This window comes from Ictalurus punctatus, chromosome 3 (genome assembly GCF_001660625.3).
Source record: "Ictalurus punctatus breed USDA103 chromosome 3, Coco_2.0, whole genome shotgun sequence".
In the NCBI taxonomy this organism is placed as follows: domain Eukaryota; kingdom Metazoa; phylum Chordata; class Actinopteri; order Siluriformes; family Ictaluridae; genus Ictalurus; species Ictalurus punctatus.
This window is the reverse complement of record NC_030418.2, coordinates 25,146,847-25,162,556: the sequence shown is the minus strand read 5'-3', so window position 1 is coordinate 25,162,556 and position 15,710 is coordinate 25,146,847. Positions and strand designations below refer to the sequence as shown.

Sequence of the window (15,710 nt, the reverse complement as noted above, 5' to 3'; positions counted from 1 at the left end):
AATATTTTTCCATTCCATGCCACCCTCTTTAGCTGGAAACCCATTGGAATGAAATAAAAGAACGGTTAATAATGTTTTTTTTCCATACAATCAATTCACTGTCAACCACCCTTTTTTTTTTTTTTTTTAATATGATGCTGCTTCCTTCTACTTTGCAGTGTGATTTGTTGCCTCCAGAATAGTGGGTAAAATATTTGCAAATATTAACCTTAATTCAGGCATACAGAAAGTGACAAATTCTGGAAACGAATTTAAGCCTATTGGTAAACTATTTAGGTTTAGGCTATACTTTCTTAAAATCACATGGGGATGGAAAATCACATTATTAAACAGTTTAGCACATTTTCTCTGTGGAAAAATGTAGTGATGTAGTTTTTTTTTCTTTTTTCTTTTTTTTTTCTATTACATTCAGTGAAAAATTCTGTTCCCTGTAATCTTTCTAATCCCTGATGAGCACTGTCTCTTTTATACATTTAATTATAGCCTTTTGTAAGGAGAATATTTGTGTTATGATGATTTTTATTAGCAGAGGCCACAGGCAGTGACTAGAATACTTTTCCCACTGCTGATATAGGAGACAAAAATATATGTGGATTTTTCCACTCTAATAACTGACTAAATGCTTCTTTAATGACTGGTGTAAAAGCTTGATAATGTTTGCATTAGCACTTAATGTCGGAAAAGTCACAATGTGTCAAGAGCTTTGTACAGGCAATTTTCACAGACGTTTCATATCAGTTCCTGAGAACACTAATGTCACATATATAACCATTTTAAAACCTTATAAATGGGGAAATGATTTCTGCACTGAAATTAAAAGCCAATTTAGAGGAAGCAAATGAAATTAGGGCTTCCTGATTTCTTTGTAGGGCAGGCTGCAGAAAGTAATTGCATTGCTCTCTTAACTCTGTGATGAGAAGAAGCCATTAACATGTTGTCTCATATATACTCTAGCCTCATATCTACTTTTTTTTTTTAAGAAAAAAGGGAAAAAAATGATGTTCTGACTTCAACAGGATGCAATAAAGGCAGTATGAAAAGGATTGACTGAGATTGGATATTGTCTGTTATTGTCTTGAGTTATCTATGTGTGCTTAGCTTAAGTAATTTAAATGTAAAGCAAAATGATGTGATATTATGGGTGATGAAGATTGGTATTAAAGCTCGTTCTCTCATGTATACACATATTCACTCTTTCTCTCTGTTTCGTTCTGTGTTTCTCTTTGCGTGCAGAAGCCATCTGTGCAGCCGAAGCCAGAAGCAGGCCCACCAAACAGTCCTTGGCTTACTGTCTCTCAGTATGCATGCCAAAGACGGACCACACTGTACAATCATAACAAGATCCTCACTGTAAGTGTACAGTGTACATACACACACGGTGAAGAAAGGGTTTCTTCAGATTGTCGATCACAACATGGTTATTTTTGACCCTGACCCACTTTTAAAGTATAAAATATGGCATTTGAAAGTGAGTGCACACATTTATATTCACACTTTTCATACTCTCACGCTGTATGTTCTGGATATCATGGAGAAATGTTCTGCTGAAAATTGAACTGAAACGGGAAGATGAATATATTTTAAACATAATGAACATATTGTATTAATATTATGGCATTGAAACTATTACGGTCCAGCAATGCATTATACAGTACTGTGCAAAAGAAATTCTGTAGAGTACAGGTGCCTTCAAAATTAATGAAATGAAATGTTTCTACATTAAAACAAACTATAAAGAGCAGTCAAGAGTAATAAATAAAGCAAACTCAATATTTGGATTGATGACCCTTTGCTTAAAAAAAAAGTAGCTCCATGTACAATTTGTGTGGTTTTATAAGGAAATGAGCTGTAAGTTTAATTGAGCATCTCACAGAACCAGCCGCAGTTCTTTTGGAGACTTTGACTGTCACAAAACCCAGCAGCCTTCATAAAGTTATTTTGTCTGAAAAGTGGTCTCTTACAGACATACAAACATTTCACTGTGACATTAAATTTTTGGCTGGAAAACTAAAGTTTCGAAATCTGACTTCATAATGAAGAAATGAATTCATAAAATAAAAATCTATTGCTGAGAGCCAGTTTGCCACTATCCGTCCTAAACAATGTCCGAGATTAGAATTAGCATGTACCAAAATCGTAGAATGTTGAAATGAGAATCCCAAAGGTACCAGGTTGATCTACTATTTTCGGTAGGTTTTCAAAGTGTGGATCCGTGGACACTTTTTCAGCTAATATTGCCGACAACTCCTTGCGCGATGGAGGAGGAGTTTCGTGACGGTTTGCGTCACAGGATGCAAAGACGCATTTTAGGGATGTGTCAATGAAATGTGGAAAAATTAATTAAGGGAATGGTAAATTAAGTGATATAATATACATTATATAAGGAATAATGAATGAAGAAAAGCTGAAATGCAACAATTTTGTTTGTTTACAGTGACAGTGTGTGTTTGTAGGCAGCAATGTCCTTTTAGTATGTCCCAGTACTCTTTTGCTACACGCTCAAAAGTATGTACTTTTTCTTCACTTTTAGTGCATAGTATAAATAGGCAAATTGGGATGTAGCATATACCAAAGTTTGTACTAAAAACAATTAGGGTGCCTAAGAATTTTACACAGTACTGTATCACAATGTCTCATTGATGGAATAATAAGAATGATGTGGTGCAAACGATTACATACACAACTTAAAGGCACACATAGGCAGTTTTTGTCTTTTCTAATTTTGTAAGTTTCAGGCTCATAATGTTGGAATGAGTTAATGCTTCCATTAATCGTTAATGTTTCCAACCATGTATTTTTATTCGATTTTTGGGATATCGAATAAAAAACGCTGGATGTAAACACAAGATGCTTATAAAATCTTCAAAATGCACATAAAAAACAGAGTTCTATTGAGGTGGAAATTTTTATTCGATAAGAAGACATGCATATAAACTATGATGGTAACACACTTGGTGAATAAATTCCTCGACGTGCATTAAAAAGTCACGTGAGTTTGCCACAACAAATCATGTGACTGGATAATTGGCTCAGAAATTGCTGGCACCAAATGTCTCCCCCACAACTCTGTATTCAGTACATGAGGCTAACTTATACAGCACAATGGGCTCTCAAACATTGTTTTTGTCATTCTGAAATGACAAAGTCTGTCATTTAAATTATTTGGTATATTTACAGTACCTCCCAGAACTGTCTCACATAATTCCGTTCCCAAGTATCAGACATCAGTCTCCGACTGCAAGATAACACGAGGTCTGTGATAATGTTTGGTCTACGCACTCTAAAGCGCAAGTAATTTATTATATTGGAAAAAAGAGCCACAGGGGCTTCCCCAGTTGCAGCAACTTCCATTTGTATTGATACTTTGTGCCAGTTTCCCCGCAAGTGAGGCTTTTGCTCTCGCTTTTATTGGCAAATGTTTTATGCGATATTCCAATTTTTTTACATAGGTTAAATTAGCAACTTGGATGGAAACATGGCTACAGAGAGGCCGTATGAGTCTACAATCTCGGCTAGAAAGAAATCAGCCTAGCCTCGCTTCTTCATACACTTCTGTGAATTTTTCTTAATACTGTTGGTGGTGCTGTTGCTCTTGGCTCCACAAGAATCCAAAATAACATGCTTATAGACATTTGTTAAGAGCAAATAACATCAAATGCTTTATTGATGTCTTTTTTTGAAAGGCATCTTTTGGAGGTTTACCCCTGCTCACTTTATACCAGCTGCCTCTGTTGCTAAGGTCAATGAGAGTATCACAGACAAACCATAACAGGGCCGAACTTTTTACAATCGCATGGGCGCATGATTAAAAATCTTTCAGCATGAGGATTATGCCGTTTCACCCCTGCACTTATCTGATCTATACCTGCTCAGCAAACATCATCAGATATTAATGAAAACGCATAACCCATACTGCACAGAAGCCTGGAGAGCAAACACCCCTTGCAAAGCACAATGATTCATTCAACCTGATAAGAGCGAAATACTAGATCATATATAATAGCAATCATATATTTTTTTTTTTTGAGAGTAAGAAATGTCTCTGACCTTGTCTTGCATGAGCGAATGAACATTTTGTGCTCGCCATGTCTGGCTCTGAGTGCAGAGTAGTGCATCAGTCTAAAAGTGGAAAGAGAACATGAAAACTGAGAATATGGAGAGATAGAGAGACAGGCAGGGAAAAGAGAGGTGAGAGAAGAGAAAATTTTGTAAAGAAAATGAGCAGAGAGAGAGAGAGAGAGAGAGAGAGAGAGAGAGAGAGAGAGAGAGATGGTAAAGATCAGGACAGGGAGTATGGGAACTAGGCACACAAGAGACTGGATAGAAACAGAAATGAAAGACAAAGACCAGGCAGAGAAGGACGTGCTCAGAAGGGTATTTTAGGCCATTTGTGTAGAAAGCTGGAGGTGAGAGCTGATGTCACACACAAACACAATTCCATCCCTGTACCCCAGTGAAATGTCAATCAACACATGCTCCTCTCCTCGTTGTTGATTTATCCCCTTCCCTTTTATCCACAGACCTTAGGCTTTTCTACATCTTTCTGCACACATGAGAACACACTGTCATTTTCTGTAAGCAGCTCTTATACATGCAGTCTGCATGTGGGTGTTTATGAATGTGAGCTGTATCAAGCTGCAGAGCTGTATAGTTGAATGTTCAGGTTCGATGCTTGGTATTTGTGCATTAATTAGCTGGCAATAGGTAATGAGCTTCCATGTAGTTGCCCTTAATCATCAGGGCTGTGCTGGTGCGCTTGCTGCTTAGATTGCGGCTCTGTGATGGTGCTGTACACTTGACTGAGCAGCATCACGCACGGATGGATCGATCCCTTAACAATCCTGTGGGCTGAGCTTTCTCACACCTTAGCACTTAATCACAGTAGGTTTACACACACACACACACACACACGCACACATACACACACAGTTTGTCTTACTATCCTTGTCAGGACCTTCCACTGGCATATTAGTAATGCAGTTAATTAAACCTAACCTTTTGGCTGTCTTAATTTAAAAAAATGTTTAAATAAAAAGAAGCAGTTTTCCTTGTCGTGACCAGTCAAATGCCCCCACACAGTCAAACCTGTCAGATGTTTTTATACTGTAATTGCGAATACATTCCAACTCCACCAATATAAAAAAAAAATGTGCCTACACACAGACCCACAGCCAGACAGTATATCTCACCTGTGTGTAAACATTAGCCAGTTTCATTTATTTTCTGTTCACTCTCATTCATCCACCCATCCATCCATCCATCCATCCATCCATCCATCCATCCATTTTCTTTACCGCTTATCCTACACAGGGTTGTGGGGCAGTCTGGAGCCTATCCCAGGGACTTTGGGGCACAAGGCGGGGGACAGGATGGGGTGCCAACCCATAGCAAGGCATAATCGTACACACACACACACACACACACACACACACACATTCAAACACACATTCAAACACTATGGACAATTTAGAGATGCCAATCAGCCGACAACGCATTTCCTTGGACTGGGGGAGGAAACCGGAGTACCCAGAAGAAACCCCTGAAGCACAGAGAGAACATGTAAACTCTGCACGCACAGGACAGAGGTGAGAATCGCACCTGGAGGTTGCAAGTGTCATAGTGTTATCCACTATGCCATCATGCCTGCTGCGCTTAACCCACTCTATATTATATTTCTGCAAGCCATTTTGTTCGCCAGCGCACACAGAGCCTTTATTCCCCACTGCACATAATGTTGCGTTCTTTGTTTCACTGAAAATAACCAGGCATTTTGTTAATCTCCATTGCTGACCTTGTAAAGTGTAACAAGGGAAACATTAAATATGAACAATTACATAACCTGACTCCTCCTGTTATGGTCGAGCTCGAACACACGCTGCAAATGCACTTTCCGGCTCGATCATGCTGTGCTCGCTGGAGGAAGGATGGTTTTCAATGGTCCTGTTTTATAGAGGACACCGGACTAGCTGAGCCCATTTAGCCTCCCCGGGCCAATAAACCTTGAGAGCATTCATCTCAGCTCAGCTCTAAACAGAGTTTTTCTTCCATGCCTGTGACAGGCATTCAAGGAAAACCTGAATAGAAAAAAAGATACTCAAGACAGCACATGAGAGCTACATTTTGAATGAACATTTTGGGCTGGCAAGTTTCTTAAAGATTCTAGTCATTTTACAGCTGTGACAGGTGACCAGTTGAAAAGATATTAAAACCTCTGATAATAACTTTCATGAATAGATATGCGCAAATCATTAGTTATTTAGAAATTGACAGTTAACAAATGGCTTTAAGTAACAATTTGTGTAGCTTCTAACATGTCTATACAGTACTGTTGGATCATTAATTACTATGACCAAAAGTGACTCGAAAATAAAAGTGTTTATAAATGACAATTCATTTGGTTGCACATATGATTACCAAGTACATGTTTTCCTGTAACCTTATGATATAGTTCTTCATTATTAAATGAGCTGAAAAACATGTTCATCACCACTTAAGCTACTGAAAGAATCAGTGTAAGCGTTATCACTGTTATATAATGAAAACGCTTTTTAATGGCTAGGCTTTTAGAAAAAAGTTAGTGTATAGTTTTTTTTTTTCTTTCTTTCTTTCTTTCTTTTTTTTTTTTTTTAAGGATTTGCATAGTTAAACACCCGTTAACAGATAAATGAAGGATAAGTGAAGGAAACTAGAGTACCTGGATAAATCCCCCAAAGCATGGTGAGAACATGCAAACTCTGCACACAGAAAATGGAGACAGGAATCAAACATCCATCCATACAGATGCGAGGCAAACATGCTAAGCACTTAATTGTATTGTCATGCTAACATGCTAACAAGATTGATTGCATTGTAAACAATTGTAAACAATAAAACATTTCCCTAATCATTTCCAGTGCTTCTAGACACATTCTAATTCTCCCAAACCCCTTTCTAAAGTGTACTTCATTAATATATACTTCGTTTGCGACAGCAACAGTTGAAAAACTCATTGTAAAAATCTCTCTTTAGACATATTCACTCTGATTGTTTCTCAGGATAGTGTCTTTAATACAATTTCTCCTCTGATTAAACAGTATTGCACTAAACAGCTAGTATAAATTACATCTCAAGCTGGTAGATCAAGTTTAGCCCGTGGGTTTCATGTTTGCTTCACAAATGGCAATATGATCACATTATTGTAGAATGGATTTATTTACGGAAAACTGCAGTCATGATATTGTGTTATATGTGAGTGTAAAATGTTAGGCTTTATAACGGCTATGGCTCTTTATAACTTCGGTGTAATTTTGCAGGATTGCACACTTCACTTTCTTTTTCTTTACAAAACAAAGTTATGCAAATGTTTATCTCTGTTTATGTTTATCTCTGTTTATTATTCCTACAGTGAAACGCAGAAATCTTCTTTGCTGTATTGGCGATCTATAATGGCTGTACATTCTGGCTGTTCATGAGACACTGTTTCCTAGTGGACACTTTGTCTTATGCGAGTGTCCACACATGATGCCCCAATGGGCTCGAAGAGATGTGCTTGTAGAAGTATAATCAGCCCTAAGCTGGTATCCACTTAGTCGTGTCTCTACAGACCCCTGTGGTTCCCAGCACAGCAGGCCTTCGCTCTCTTATCCTCACCATTATCAGGCTCATACACTCATTAACCACCACAGGGGGGAGTGTGTGTGTGTGTGTGTGTGTGTGTGTGTGTGTGTGTGTGTGTGTGTGTGTGTGAGTGTGTGTGTTAGACAGACTGTGTTTGAAGGTGACTGTTTATCCTAGAAAAAGAGAATCTATGATGTGTGTGTGCGTGTGTGTGTGTGTGTGTGTGTGTGTGTGTGTGTCTATTGAGTGTGCATAGTTTGTGTCCTTCTTTGCCCTGTTACTGTGACTGGGTACATTACATATGCTCATTAGAGACTGCTCTAGCAGAATTAAATTCTTTTTCCCAGTTAAATACTTTTCCCCACAGCCTTTAAAATGAAAAATCTCTTTTCTGTTATCTTCAGTTATAAAACAAAACAAAACAAACAAACAAACAAACAAACAAACAAACAAAAAAACACAGCTGATAACTGTCACTCCATCTTCCCCTGTGGCTGTAGATTTGATTTAAACCACTTTATACTGGGTGTAAGTCACACAGTGACTTGGTGGTTAGCACATTTGCCTCACAATTCCAGGGTTCTGGGTTTGAATCCCGCCTCCGCCCTATGCGTGAGTTTGCATGTTCTCTCTGTGCTTTGGGAGTTTCCTCAGGGTACTCCGGTTTCCTCCCCCAGTCCAAAGACATTCATAGTAGGCTGACTGGCATCTCTAAATTGTCCATAATGTATGTGATTGTGCCCTGTGATGGATTTGCACCCTGTCCTCGGTTGTCCCGAGGTCCCAGGGATAGTCTCCATGCTTCCTGCAACCTTGTGTAGGATAAGCAGTACAGAAAATGGATGGATGCACATGAATATTCATGTTCTTAAAGGAAACACATCGTTTGACTGCTCCAGTATCTTCATCTTTTATGTCAACTACCAGTGCACACACTAGATTGAATGTATATATTTTTATATTATAATGAATATATTTTTTAAAGACATTTTGATAAAGATTTATGGTTAAAGTTTATTTCAAATGAGAATGAATGTAAAAAGTGAAGCAGTGAAGCAATGCCAATAAATATTATATTATATTATAAATATTACTGAATTAAAAATATATTTTTGCTTTAAGATGACACGAGTCATTTTCATTTAGAAAATTTTCATTTGGAGATGTAGGTTTTGGGAAAACAACCAGCTACATTCAGCAGAAAATATCACAGGCAGGAACAAAAAAACAATACTTGAGACCAATTATGAACTGAAGCCATGTTGCTGAGTTTGAGGAACTGTCAGAGCCAGAAATCACAGACCCTGCAGACAGTGCTGGCATACCTCTGTTTTTTTTTTTGTTTTGTTTCCCCAGTGTTTTCCTTACAGTTTCTAGGGCATAGTGGTAGGGAAAGGAAGGAAGAAAGGGAGTGAGTGAGGGATGAATGAAGGAAGGAAGGAAGGAAGGAAGGAAGGAAGGAATGAGGGAAAAAAGGAAGAAAGGGAGGAAGGAAGGAAGGAATGAAGGAAAGAAGGAAGAAAGGGAGGAAGGTAGGAAGGAAGGAAAGAAGGAAGAAAGGGAGGAAGGAAGGAAAGAAGGAAGAAAGGGAGGAAGGAAGGGAAGGAAGGAAAGAAGGAAGAAAGGGAGGAAGGAAGGAAGGAAGGAAAGGAGGAAGAAAGGAAGGAAGGAAGGAAAGAAGGAAGAAAGGGAGGAAGGTTTGAAGGAAGGAAAGAAGGAAGAAAGGGAGGAAGGAAGGAAGGAAGGAAGAAAGGGAGGAAGGAAAGAAGGAAGAAAGGGAGGAAGGAAGGAAGGAATGAGGGAAAGAAGGAAGAAAGGGAGGAAGGTAGGAAGGAAGGAAGGGAGGAAGGAAAGAAGGAAGAAAGGGAGGAAGGAAGGAAGGAAGGAAAGAAGGAAGAAAGGGAGGAAGGAAGGAAGGAAGGAAGGAAGAAAGGGAGGAAGGAAAGAAGGAAGGAAGAAAGGGAGGAAGGAAGGAAGGAAGGAAAGGAGGAAGAAAGGGAGGAAGGAAGGAAGGAAGGAAGAAAGGGAGGAAGGAAAGAAGGAAGAAAGGGATGAAGGAAAGAAAGAAGGAAGAAAGGGAGGAAGGAAGGAAGGAAGGAAAGGAGGAAGAAAGGAAGGAAGGAAGGAATGAAGGAAAGAAGGAAGAAAGGGAGGAAGGTAGGAAGGAAGGAAAGAAGGAAGAAAGGGAGGAAAGAAGGAAGGAAGGGAGGAAGGAAAGAAGGAAGAAAGGGAGGAAGGAAGGAAGGAAAGAAGGAAAAGGGAGGAAGGTAGGAAGGTACTAAGGAAGGAAGGAAAGAAGGAAGAAAGGGAGGAAGGAAAGGAGGACGAAAGGGAGGAAGGTAGGAAGGAAGGAAAGAAGGAAGAAAGGGAGGAAGGAAAGGAGGACGAAAGGGAGGAAGGTAGGAAGGAAGGAAAGAAGGAAGAAAGGGAGGAAGGAAGGAAGGAAAGAAGGAAGAAAGGGAGGAAGGTAGGAAGGAAAGAAGGACGAAAGGGAGGATGGTAGGAAGGAAGGAAGGAAGGAAGGGTGGAAGGAAAGAAGGAAGAAAGGGAGGAAGGTAGGAAGGAAGGAAGGAAGGAAGGGTGGAAGGAAAGAAGGAAGAAAGGGAGGAAGGTAGGAAGGAAGGAAGGAAGGAAGAAAGAACGAAACAAACAAAGAAACCTGTCATTTTAGGACATGGCCACTTTGGGTTTAAATCCAAATACAGATATATTTGAACCAATAAATAAATACAGCTACAGATAATAGCATTTATTTTAGTGTAAAAAAGTATCTCTAATATATATGATTGGTCCAAAAACGTACCCCTTTCTACTCCTGGAGTTATGTCATGTTTGTAATTTCATTTAGTTCCTTTCATTAAAATTTTTGAAAAATGATTAAATCCACACAATTATACTCATGATTAAATATTTAATATGGCATTTAACAAGAGAATCCAGTTTCATGCTCCTTATGCTCGGTGTGTATCTGAAGGCTGTACCTCAATGTCAGCTTGTCCCTCATTTACATTTTATGGTTACTAGTAAGCATTCCCATCAGTCACTCATTCGTCTGCTTACTCAAATCTCAGAGCATGGAGTAGAGACATTTCTGACACGTCGAGATGTCAGAAATGATTTAACATCTTGGCAGTTCTAAATGTGTTTGGCCCTCTAAAACTGGAGTCTGACATCCTTGATCTATCATATCGCATTATAGGACAACCCAAACTGAAGTTTGAGCTGAAAGTGTAGGAAAAGCATAATCCCTAAGCCGTTCACACCGTCCGCTCTTATAAATACACTGCTTATGTCAGTTCAGTTCACAGTCTTTCTGTCAGTCGCTGTCAGCAACTTCTTCCTATCAGTACATAGCGAGCTACCTCCAAATAATCCAAACACATTGCTGTCTTACTGGAAATCTAATTAGGCTAACATGTTTTATTTCTGAGCAAAAAGTGAATAACGCTACCAGCAACATCCTTGTCACCTCACCGTCACTTCCCTGTCACATCCTTGTCAACTCACCTGCTTTGCATCTCTTTGTAATCAGCTCCATTGCCTGTCGAGGTGATTACATTGAGTGTCAAGGAGTCAAGGTGTTTCAGTGTGTTTATCCAGGTTTGAACTCACATCAGGAGATATCACCCAAAAGCTGATTATTTTGGGATGTGCTATTATGTAATAGCACATCCCAAACAGTGGCATAATGCAAAAATTCGAAGCAATCCAAAATACTAAAGCCAAACCCCTACCCAGATTTGTGCGAGAGAGTTAGAAAAGGTGAGTGTGAGTCTGAGAATGCATGTGTGTACTTTAGTGAAAGTGTGTGTTTGAAGTCCCCTTAGGGAGAATCTTATGAACAAGTGGAAAATGACAGGTTCCTCTCCAGTACTCACAAAGCCACATGTCACTGTGCGGTCATCCAGAAGATGCCCTAGCAGAGCGACTTGAGGTAGAGTGAGTGAGAGAGAGAGAGAGAGAGAGAGAGAGAGAGAGAGAGAGAGAGAGAGAGTGAGAGTGAGTTGGAGATGGGAGATGAAATGAGTCTGACCCAGTCTGTTCTTTGATCCCTGTCTGCCTGTAACCACAGATCAGTGCTTAAGAACCACACACACACATAACTGACGCACATCTCTCTCAGCTCTCCTTCATCCCTCCTTTGTATTGTTTACCCTCTCCTTCTTTTCACACATATTTTTTCGTTTTCTGTATACTTCTGTATTCATAAACTACTTTACAGGAGCTTATTTCTGGGCTGGAAAAATGTAAACAAAAGCCTAAGATAAAGACTAGCAAGGTAGTCTTTGATGAGGTGATGTGTTACAGCACAATGTGAAGCAGATTTACTGTCACCACCGGAATGGATTATTTTCCAATAACAGCACATAAGTGTTTTATTCTCATATCTCAGCAGTTTTCTAATGCTAAAAAAATCTTCATTTGTGAACGAACAAGACATCATACTTTAATAGTTTATAGTTACATATAATGCTGTGTAATGTCTATGAAACAGGTTAGTTCTTGTAATCACATCATGTATAGCGGCTATAAATATCTCGGTTTGTCACAGAGAAACCAGAAAGCACAGAGACTTTACTGTGAAAGAAAACTTACTGGCAATGGAGACTCCTTCTGTAAGGAACTGCTTTCTGTAAATGTTAAATAAACTTTTAAAGAAAGCTTCACCATATTAAAAATGAGTAGTTTCCGTTGGTTAAATAACAACACATCTTTTAAAAATCCATTTACTATTAATCTTTTATTATGCAGATTATATGGAGTCCCTGTGAATGAGTTATTACTGTAGAAATGATCATTAATTAGGATTAGAAAACTTAGAATTTATATAAATTCTTGTTCTTGTATTTATATAAATCTGTGATTTGAATTCCAGACAGATGTGCCATTATAGAAAATTAATCAACACTAACCAATAACCAGATTCGAGCTTAGTCCAAAAAACAGAAGCTTTTAAAAAATCATTAAAACTATTCATGTCATGTTATAGGATGCTCTGGAAGTACTGGCAGAGAACTATGAGTTCATTGAGAGTATAGGTCCGTGTCTGGGCTTCCGGAGAGCTGCGTCTATGCTGAAGAGTCTTCCTGCGCCACTACGCAACATTAATGACACTGAGGGACTTCCCTGCCTGGGACCAGAGACCAAGGCTGTTATACAGGTGGGGGATTACAAGTCTTTGTAGTTTTTCCTACATAAGTCATACATCTTCTCATAGGTGAACATGAAACAAATTGGAAAATCATCAAGCAGTTAAATAAACATGTATAATTTGGGTATTTAGGGCACTTTAGATCTAGAATTCTCAAACGTTTTCATTCAGAGAAGTCTTTCAGTGATTAAAAAAAATCACTAACACCCATATGATCGCAGCGCAGAATAATCGTATGAAGATAATAATGACTCACATATTGCTGGAATCTTTTATTCCTGCTTTTCACCTATTTAAGTTTTCACCTATACTTGTATATCAATTATTATTACTTTTTATTAATATTATCAACACATTTCCTAATTTGTTTAAAATGGCAGTATTCATTTAACTTTTGTAGCGTATTAAGCATTAGATTAGAAGAGAAAACCTACACACTTGAGGGACTGGAAAAAATGAAACCCATTCAATTCAAGTGACTAATCAACTGTGCTTATTACTTTAAAGGTTTAATAACAAATAATAACTTTGACAACAGTAATTGTTAGTACGGTGATTGTACCATTATCTTGTCATTAAAATAATAATAAAATCACAGACTCTTAGCTGAACACCACAGTCCCCTGGGGGTCTCCGTGCCCCACTTTGAGAACCACTGCTTTGGAGAATGATAATGACTCTGCCTTACCATTATTATTAAGACACATTAATGCTGTGAACAACATACTAATCATGAAATAAAAGAGGCAGAAAATACTTCATTATTACTCATTTCGATATATAGGGTTTATAGATTTATAGACCAGTGTTGTTTTTTGTTGATGTTTTTAAAATAAAATAAAATCAGATTAAGATTAAAAACTATGTGCTATATAGTTGACTAGGTCAACTAAGTCAACTGTTTCACTACTAATCCACATACATGGAAATCCCGATATGAAATGTGGGTGCTACAATTGCTTCATTCTATTTTTTCAGTTTATCTTGGCAATATAAACACTATCGGATCAATATGAATATTAATAACCTAATGAACATGTATATCTTAAGCACTCTCTCCATTCCTGACCATCTTTTTGTCTGTATTGATTCTCTCCTACTCTGGCTTAGGGCTTCCAACTGGAGCAAAAAAAAAAAAAGATCAATTCACTGGTCAGATCTGGGATCAGCAGACTAGCATTTTCTCAGCTCCTGACTCTGCAGAGCTGCTGAACCTCACAAACCCATTAATACTTTGTTTGGGAATTCACACAATTTCTTCAATAGCTAATAGCTGGAAACAGTTTAAACTTGTAGGGCACAAACCCAAATCAATCTGAGACAAGGTCAGAAAATCTATGTATGTTTTTATGTGTGCAGACGTTTACGTACTACTGGAACAGTGGGGTCCAACAGTCTGAGGCCATATTGAAAATCTGGATTTTTTACATTTGAAATTGGAAATAAACAAAAGGTTTAAAAATGTTCAGTATCCTGAATATTTAATAATAGTCCCTTTTTAAATGTAAGCAAATTTGTGATATTGACCATGTTAACTCCTTGGTACAAAAGGTTAGATTTTCCTCACGCCTAATCTCTTCTATTGAAGCACGTGTTCAGACGACACTCCAGATGATTTGATCTAAAATGGATCATAATCGAGTTCACATTGACATTAAAGCAAAAAGGAGACATACCAAATACTAAGAAACTCTGAAATTCATGTAAATACTAAAAATAATTCTACTTTTCACTCAAATTGTTCTCAATAATATAATTTTAATGAAAATTGGTGTATTATATTAGAAAAGAGTGCAAAATAGAAGCATTTTCACTAGTGCTCTTTGAAATTTGGACCCACTGTGTATATGAAAAGTGTTTTGTATGCGTTCAGATGGAGCAATTCACATTTTGTCACTGGCTCTCCTTTTATAATGCATGAAAAAATACTAAAGAGCACATAAAAAATTGTAGTCTTATGGGTGGTTAACTATAAGTTTTTTTGTTTGTTTGTTTTATTTTGTAATTTCCTACTTTCTGTTACAGGATATCTTTGAATGTGGATCATCCTCAAAAGTTGAAGAAGTATTAACAGATGAGAGGTATCGAACTTTGAAGGTTAGTTGCTGAGAAGTAAAAGTAATATTTTCTTTGGAGAGAAAATAACTGACTTATTGATGTTTTGAAGGGGGCATGAGATTGAAGCAGTTGCTCATGCTATACAGTTCAAAACAGAAATTGAAGTTGAAGATTTTCAACTTTTTATTGCTTATGTAATAAGAAAGACAAGGGTCGATTTTCATGGCACGTTTTGTTTTCTTGCCATGATTCAGTTAATCAGGAAGCCTACTGCATGCTACAGTCATCTCTATAAATAATACATTTACTGAAATTGATCTGTATGTCAAATATCTTCAGGTGTGAGTGCATGAAACCTGACACTGAAGTTGTCCAGCCTCAGTGCTGGTGGATGTTAGCTAAGCAGCAACATTCTTATAACGTTGCAGCAATTCCATGCATTGCTTGGACTGTGTGAATAGTTATGTCTGTGTTTATAATAGATTTTCACCAGTGTGTTTGGAGTTGGACCCAAGACAGCAGAGAAGTGGTATCGCAAAGGCCTGCGTAGCCTGGAGCAGATCGCCTCTGACTCCAGCATCCACTTAAATAAGATGCAAATAGCAGGTAGCACATTTACAGTCATTATCACAAGTAACAAAAATCGTTACATAGTAAATGCCGGGATATCAGGTCTGGACAAATTTATGTTGAATTTATTTGTTTCCTAATTTATTGGATTGGTGTCTTATTTAATTTTGTCATTTTGGAATTCTATGTTTTCATAGATACATTTTGAATTAAAGGTACATTCATTTTTTCTATTTAAAAAACCTTGGAAGCAAGATGTTACATGCAACTGTAATAAGGTTTTGACATACTGGTGCTTTCTACTTATATTCACCTGTCATACTTTTAGAATCAT

General features: G+C 37.9%; 1 protein-coding gene across 1 annotated transcript in view; it reads left to right on the top strand.

Annotated features, from left to right (window-relative positions):
* dntt (deoxynucleotidyltransferase, terminal) overlaps positions 1-15,710 on the top strand; it is a 131,507-nt gene that overhangs the window by 17,298 nt on the left and 98,499 nt on the right. The window contains exons 3-6 of the mRNA XM_017463184.3: positions 1,234-1,350; positions 12,587-12,757; positions 14,774-14,845; positions 15,289-15,412. Coding sequence (XP_017318673.1) covers positions 1,234-1,350; positions 12,587-12,757; positions 14,774-14,845; positions 15,289-15,412 — 484 coding nt within the window. The remainder of the gene's footprint in view (positions 1-1,233; positions 1,351-12,586; positions 12,758-14,773; positions 14,846-15,288; positions 15,413-15,710) is intronic.